Source organism: Podarcis tiliguerta (assembly GCF_965153285.1).
Source record: "Podarcis tiliguerta genome assembly, chromosome: 13".
In the NCBI taxonomy this organism is placed as follows: domain Eukaryota; kingdom Metazoa; phylum Chordata; class Lepidosauria; order Squamata; family Lacertidae; genus Podarcis; species Podarcis tiliguerta.
In genome coordinates this window covers 50489681-50497638 of record NC_139546.1, presented here as the reverse complement: position 1 = coordinate 50497638, position 7958 = coordinate 50489681, and the positions used below count along the sequence as shown (strand labels likewise).

Below are 7958 nucleotides of genomic sequence, written 5' to 3'. Positions count from 1 at the left end.
TTGCCAGAGAGACAGAGAGAGGCACAACCATTCTCGTATATAAACAGTCTGAAACAAGTTACAAAATAAATGTTGCCAAATACAAAGCAGCTCATTGCTCTGAAACTGGAAGTGTGGTCTAGCCTTCTTGTAAGTTCCTTAATACTGTCTAAGAACTATTCTTTTGTCTGGTCCCAGAGAAAGAACCTAAGCAACTTGCTTGTTCAGCAGCACTGAGCTGAGTACAGGTGAAACTCGGAAAATTAGAATATTGTGGAAAAGTCCATTTATTTCAGTAATTCAACTTAAAAGGTGAAGCTAATATATGAGACAGACTCATGACATGCAAAGCGACCCAAACCAAGTACAGTGGTGCCCCGCAAGACGAATGCCTCGCAAGACGGAAAACCCGCTAGACGAAAGGGTTTTCCGTTTTGGAGGTGCTTCGCAGGACGAATTTCCTATGGGCTTGCTTCGCAAGACGAAAATGTCTTGCGAGTTGCTGCGATTTTTTTCCGCTCCCCACCCCCTTTTTCTAAGGCACTAAGCTGCTAATAGCCTTTTAGCAGCTAATCTGCTATTCCCTTAAGCCACTAATAGCCGCTAAACCGCTAATAGCGCTAATCCGCTAATGGGGTTGCTTCGCAAGACGAAAAAACCGCTAGATGAAGAGACTCGCGGAACGGATTCTTTTCGTCTTGCGAGGCACCACTGTACTGAGTACATATGCATGCTTCTACTCCTCAGAGGTCCAATATTGCTCTATTTGCAGTCCTTGTTTTGCAGGTTTCATTTAATAAACTAATTTTCTGAGATTGTTAATTTGGGGTTTTCATCAGCTGTACGCCATAAACACCACAATTATAACAAATAAAGGCTTGACATATCTCGCTTTGCATGTCACGAGTCTATCTCATATATTAGTTTCACCTTTTAAGTTGAATTACTGAAATAAATGAACTTTTCTACAATATTCTAATTTTCTGAGTTTCACCTGTATTGTTTTTAATTTGTGGAAAACACATATCCCAACAGTCTGGCCCTAAACCTGTTCACTTACAAGCAAATCTCACAGAACTCAACAATGTTTACTTTTAAGTGAAAACACATGTGGCTGCAGTTTTAAATTTTGTGAAACATTCAAAACTGAATCCACAAGTATCTTTAATTCTATTTCATGCAGCAAATTTATTTTTTGGCACGAGCTCTACCATAAAGTTTTGTGTCATTTGCAGAAAGCTACACAAATAACAAAAATCTATAGATGTTTCCCCATATTTATTTTCTTATTTTTAATTTTTAATCTTTTAGTTTTTATTGTTAAAATAATTCAGCATTAATACACACATATTGTGAATATACAAGCATACAAACATACATTTCATACAATCCTTAAAAGTGTTCAAACATAGCCACACTCAATCCCACAGATAATTCCTTTTCCCATCACCATCCACCACCCCTCACCCCACCTTTGTGTTTGACTTCCAATCTACTCAACTGCAATTTCTTTCCACTTCTACTACTTTCTTTCACACACCTTTAACCTAATTTCATACTTCTTTTTCTATTACACATTGTTATCCATCTTATTTAGTATTTCAGTATTTGAAACGGAACTTGTTTATTCTACCTCTAATATGCTTAAGACTAACACAGGAACACCACAGGGATGCGTACTCAGTCCGCTCCTTTATATTCTTTACACGTATGATTGTGTCGCTACTCACCCTAGTAATAGGGTTGTCAAATTTGCAGATGACACAACCGTGATTGGGCTCATCCCTGAAAGGGAGGGTGAAATGGATTATAGAGATGAGGTGGAGCGGCTGACAGGGTGGTGCAGAGCTAACAACTTGCTCATAAATACAAGGAAGACAAAGGAATTTGTGGTGGACTTCAGGAGACAGAAGAGCAATGTCCAGCCACTTTTGATTGATGGGGTCTGTGTGGAGAGGGTAACAACGTTCAGATTTTTGGGCATTGAATTACAAGAGGATCTGTCCTGGAGTGTCAACACAAGGGGGCTTGTGAAGAAGGTGCAGCAGAGACTGTATTTTTTGAGAATACTAAGGAAAAACCATCTTCCGCAGAAACTGCTGCTTGCCTTCTATCACTGTGCCATTGAGAGCGTGCTCACTTATGGCTTATGTGTGTGGTACAGAAGCTGTACTACCCAGGACAGGATGGGGTTGCGCAGGGTTGTTAAGGCAGCAGAGAGCATTGTTGGCTGCCCACTCTCCACCTTAGAGCAGATTTATGCCACAAGGTGCCATAGGAAGGCACTGGACATAGTAAAAGATCCATCGCATCCTGGTCACTGTCTCTTCGAGCTCTTGCCGTCGGGACGGAGATACAGGATGATGAAGACAAGAACGAGCCGTCTTAAGAACAGCTTCTTCTCCAGAGCGATCTCGGCCCTGAATGGGAAGCCCGGACTTTGAAAGTCATCTAATCTCCCTTGCTGTATTATACTGTATTGTTTAATTAGTGTTTTTATGGAGCAGTCAAGTAATTTCGTTGTCCCCGAAGGGGCAATGACAATAAAGATATTTTTATTATTATTAATAGGAGTTCTGATTTTTTGATATGGTTTTGCAAGTATCCTTTAAACACCTTCCAGTCCCCGTCTATCTTCTCTTTTGAGATCCTTCCAATTTCTCCCATTGTTTTGGATATATTGTAGTACTCCAATAATTTGACAAGCCACTCTGTTTTTGTCGGTACAATACCACTTTTCCAATTTTTCGCGATCAATAGCCTTGCGGCTACTGTTGCGTATAAATATAAGGTCTTGTCTTCTTCCTTTAGGCTTCCTGGTACTATTCCCAATAGAAAACCTTCTGGTGTTTTCCTAAATGAATATCTAAACATTTTTTTCATTTCGTTATCTATTATTTCCCAAAATTGTTTGATATTTAAACAGTTCCACCATATATGTATCATAGCAACACTGGAAAAGGTACTATGCCCCATACTTATTTTCTAATTGAATTTTACTGAAATTTCAGTAGTCTTAATTTTGTGGATCTGCCAGGTTGGTCAGGTGTTGGGAAAGGGCAAAGGGGTATTTAACTTGGGCTTCTTCATGGCTGGGACGTATCCTGGTGCACATAGGCAAGAATCTGCTCACTTTTTGCCTCTGGCCCTGCTTCCCTCTGCCACGTGGCCCTCGAAAGGTTGCCCAAAGCAAATGTGGCCCTCGGCCTGGAAAAGGTTCCCAATCTCTCTCTGAGATGGTCAAAGCACAAATCCCAGCAGTCTTGTGGCCTCACATGGGGATGAGGCGAAGACCTGGAGGGGGTGGGCAAGCCTCCTGGCTACCCCAATACCTAAAGAGAGCCTCACTTGCAGGAGCAGTATACCTGAAAGTGCCAGGCATCGGAAACGAAGGGGGAAATTATGAGCTTGTGAAGTTTGTGAGGGCATCTGCTTGGTGGCTGCTGTGATGTTCTAGATCAGGGACGTCTGCAATCTAGGTAAAGGGACCCCTGACCATTAGGTCCAGTCATGACCGACTCTGGGGTTGCGGTGCTCATCTCGCTTTACTGGCCGAGGGAGCCGGCATAGAGCTTCCGGGTCATGTGGCCAGCAGGACTAAGCTGCTTCTGGCGAACCAGAGCAGCGCAGGGAAACGGCGTTTACCTTCCCGCCGGAGTGGTACCTATTTATCCACTTGCACTGGTGTGCTTTCGAACTGCTAGGTGGGCAGGAGCAGGGACTGAGCAACGGGAGCTCACCCCGTCACGGGGATTCGAACCGCCAACCTTCTGATTGGCAAGTCCTAGGCTCTGTGGTTTAACCACAGCGTTTTGATACTGTACTCCACTGAAATGTTCAAATGATTCTTTGATTGTCCTTGAGTCTATCCGCCACAGTTGCGATCATCTCCTCTCCTGCCACACCTTGTGAGAACTGCTGTTTAAATAACATTTAAACTGAACTGACCGCATTGCATGCTGTGGTCAAAACCCCCCCAGCAAGTGTAGAACAATGCTGAAAGTAAACAAATTAAAATAATTATGACCCAGGACTATGGAGTTATCCAGAAGCTGGCTGCTTTCCTAGGGAAGGCTAGACATCTGCAGAAGGGGAGACTCTTAACTTGCAAGCCTGAATTCTCCCAGGGAGCCATTGCAAGAAACAAAAGTGCTGCAGCGCCTCCCGATGGCCATTTGGGGTAGCACAGCTGTACATATACAATGTCACCACTGCGGAAGGGCATGTGGATCCTGAACAGGACTCCACAGTCACTTACGGACATGTTTATGGAAGAAAATCTTACTTGGGTATGAGGGATCGCCCAAAAAGAAGGTATCATGGATTCACGAGGCTGTAACCATAAGGATTGGAAATAATTGTGTGCGTTATTGGCGCAGCAATGGCGGTGACAGCATTTTAAATTTTAAAAGTTTTAAGTTGTTGTTTTATTCATCTTGAGGTTTATTTCTTTGAGCTTTTTTTAAAAAAAAATTTGGGCAGACTACAGAGATGCTTCTTTCTTTGCATTTAACAAAAAGTGAGGAGGAATTAAAGAACCTTTGTAATGAGGGTGAAAGAGGAGAGCGCAAAATATGGTCTGAAGCTCAACATCAAAAAAATGAAGATCATGGCCACTGGGCCCATCACCTCCTGGCAAATAGAAGGGGAAGAAATGGAGGCAGTGAGAGATTTTACTTTCTTGGGCTCCATGATCACTGCAGATGGTGACAGCAGCCACGAAATTAAAAGACGCCTGCTTCTTGGGAGAAAAGCGATGACAAACCTAGACTGCATCTTAAAAAGCAGAGACATCACCTTGCCAACAAAGGTCCGTATAGTTCAAGCTATGGTTTTCCATAGTGTATGGAAGTGAGAGCTGGACCGTAAAGAAGGCTGATCACCGAAGAATAGATGCTTTTGAATTCTGGTGCTGGAGGAGACTCTTGAGAGTCCCATGGACTGCAAGAAGATCAAACCTATCCATTCTGAAGGAAATCAGCCCTGAGTGCTCACTGGAAGGACGGATCCTGAATACTTTGGCCACCTCATGATAAGAGAAGACTCCCTGGAAAAGACCCTGATGTTGGGAAAGATGGAGGGCACAAGGAGAAGGGGACGACGGAGGACGAGATGGTGGGACAGTGTTCTTGAAGCTACCAGCATGAGTTTGACCAAACTGCGGGAGGTGGTGGAAGACAGGAGGGCCTGGAGTGCTTTGGTCCAGGGGGCCATGAAGAGTCGGACACAACTAAACAACTCAACAACAACATATACTGCTTGCTCCATAGAGAAGCTGTAAGCCAGTTGTTCCCAAAATGAGCACCACGACCCCCTGGGAGTGTGCTGCTGGGATTATCTGGGGTGTTTGTGGGGTGGTGGTAAGAGGCAAGGGGGCAGCAGAGAGATGTGGGAGATGTCAAAACCATCGGGCATTAAAAAGCTGGCACAGTCAAACCTCAGTTCTTGAACGCCTCCATTTTGGAACGTTTCGGCTCCCGATTGCCAAAAACCTGGAAGTAACTGCTCCAGTTTTGAATGATTTTTGGAAGCCGAACATGCTACGTGGCTTCTGCTTTGAGTTTCCCTATTGTATTGAGGCTTCTGCTTTCAGTTTTCGGTCGTTGAACATTTCGGAAGTCGAATGGTCTTCCGGAACAGATTATGTTCGACAACCGTAAGATACCATGGTGCAGCAACCCAACCGGGTGTCTTCCTCTGCTCCAGCTGCAACAAAACATGTCTCTCCCCTATCGGTCTCACTACAGCCACTGCTGATGCTGCAACTGTCCAACTGCTTAACCTCACCCCCAGAGATGCTCTCCTCCGTTGTCTCCAAAGACAGACACCAACAACGTCACCACTGTTCAATTCATTAAAATAAATAGTTTAAAGTGGGTTTTGAATAAATGCGCAATTACTGTTCCTATTTGGAATTTTTCCGCGTTATGATCTTCCTTAGTGCAAACATAATGCTTTTCATAGAGTAGGGGGCACTGGGGATGAGTTTATGGAGCCAAGGGGCGGTGACCCCCTTTTGAGAAAGTTTGGCGACTACTTTTCTATATGGTTGTTTTTATCTTGTTGTTGTTTAGTCGTTTAGTCTGTCTCTTTGTGACCCCCTGGACCAGAGCACGCCAGGCCCTCCTGTCTTCCACTCCCTCCCGCAGTTTGGTCAAACTCATGCTGGTCGCTTCGAGAACACTGTCCCACCATCTCGTCCTCCGTCGTCCACTTCTCCTTGTGCCCTCCATCTTTCCCAACATCAGGGTCTTTTCCAGGGAGTCTCCTCTTCTCATGAGGTGGCCAAAGTACTGGAGCCTCAGCTTCAGGATCTGTCCTTCCAGTGAGCACTCAGGGCTGATTTCCTTCAGAATGGAGAGGTTTGATCTTCTTGCAGTCCATGGGACTCTCAAGAGTCTCCTCCAGCACCAGAATTCAAAGCATCCATTCTTCGGCGAACAGCCTTCTTTATGGTCCAGCTCTCACTTCCATCCATCACTACTGGGAAAACCATAGCTTTAACTATACGGACCTTTGTCGGCAAGATGATGTCTCTGCTTTTTAAGATGCTGTCTACTTTTTTTAATGTACTTTTATACTACTGTTTTTATCTACTTTTTGTTTTTTTTGCAAAGTTTTTTTTTTGTTTTTAAACAATCAAGCGGTATATAAAGTTTATGTAACATATAAATCCAGGCAGGCTCCAGATCCGATTGCTCGCTTTGCATGGCACCAAACGGATATGCCGCTTACTCCGCAGAGACGCTCAAAGCGGTTTACAAGTATCCAGCCAGCTCCTCCCTCCATTCCTCCTGCTCCTCCCGATTAAGGCCGGCTCGGCCCGGGAATCTTCCCACTTCCCAGCCAACCCGCCTCCTCCACCTCCCTGTGCGTTGGCGTCGTTCCCACCGGGCGGAGCTGCCGGGGACTTGCTCCAGGCGGCGCTGCGCGCTCGGCTTCGCGGACCGGCCGCCCGTGCGTGGCTCGGGGTCGTCCCGCAGACCGAGGGGGGGGCGCCCTGCTGCCCTCTCCCGGGCGCCGCGAGGATGGCTCCTCCGCCGGGCGCCGCCCGCAGCCGCGCACCCCGCCCCGGGGCGGAGCAGGAGCCGCTGCCGGCGGCGCCTCCTTGCTCCTCCGCGCGCCCCTGGCTGGTCTTGCCTCTGCGCGGCTGCTCGCAGGTTTGGTCCAGGTATCAGCGCCGCCGCCGCCTCCACCTCCGGCCAGGGCTACCCGGAGCCTCCCGGAGAAACGGCGCCGCGATGACGGTCAAGCTGGACTTCGAGGAGTGCCTGAAAGACTCGCCGCGCTTCAGGTGGGTCCGCTTGGCGCGCCGCGCCGTGCGCCCTTGGCCATGCAGCTGGTGCGCTTTTACGCATCGCGCTCCGGCCGGTGCCAGGCGGAGGCAGGCGGGCTGTCCCGCCGCCACGCAGCTGCCCCGACGCCGCGCCTTGCGGAGACGGCGCTCCCGCTCGCTCCCGCGCACGGCTCCGCTGCCTGCCTTCGCCCGCCTCCCTCCTCCACTGGTTGGAGACGAGCCGGCAGTTTCTTCGGCCTTGGAAGGGGGACGTCCCGGGCCTGCCTTTCTTTCAAACAAACTCAGAAGGAGAGTTTTCGCTTGGGGAGAGAGGGAGGGCTAGGCTGCGTTGTTGGAGAAGGGGAGGAAGTGTCGCCTAGTGGTGAGAGCAGAGGGGGCGGCTAAAGACCCAACTGGCGGGGTCCGGAAGAGGGAGGAGTGTTGGGGCTTCGGTGGCGAACCCTAAATGATGGGAGAAATATTAAAGAATGGAAGGAAATCAATCGCTTTTTCTCCTTTTCCGAAGGTGGGGGGGGGATTTCTCCAATCATACAGGGACCCTTAGGGTCATCTAGTCCAACCCCCTGCCGTGTAGGAATCTCACGATAAGAGGAGGGGGAGCCTTGTTTTTGCCTCCCTTTCTGGGGCCCTTTTCTCCCCACCTCTCTTCTTTGCGCCAGGCTACAAAAGGAGTCCGACAGTG

General features: G+C 47.6%; 1 protein-coding gene across 1 annotated transcript in view; it reads left to right on the top strand.

Moving 5' to 3' along the window:
- The first annotated feature begins 6857 nt into the window (after positions 1-6857).
- The window catches only part of ACAP1 (ArfGAP with coiled-coil, ankyrin repeat and PH domains 1), a 50020-nt gene continuing 48919 nt past the window's right edge, over positions 6858-7958 (top strand). The window contains exon 1 of the mRNA XM_083410213.1: positions 6858-7273. Coding sequence (XP_083266339.1) covers positions 7008-7273 — 266 coding nt within the window. The 5' untranslated portion in view covers positions 6858-7007. The remainder of the gene's footprint in view (positions 7274-7958) is intronic.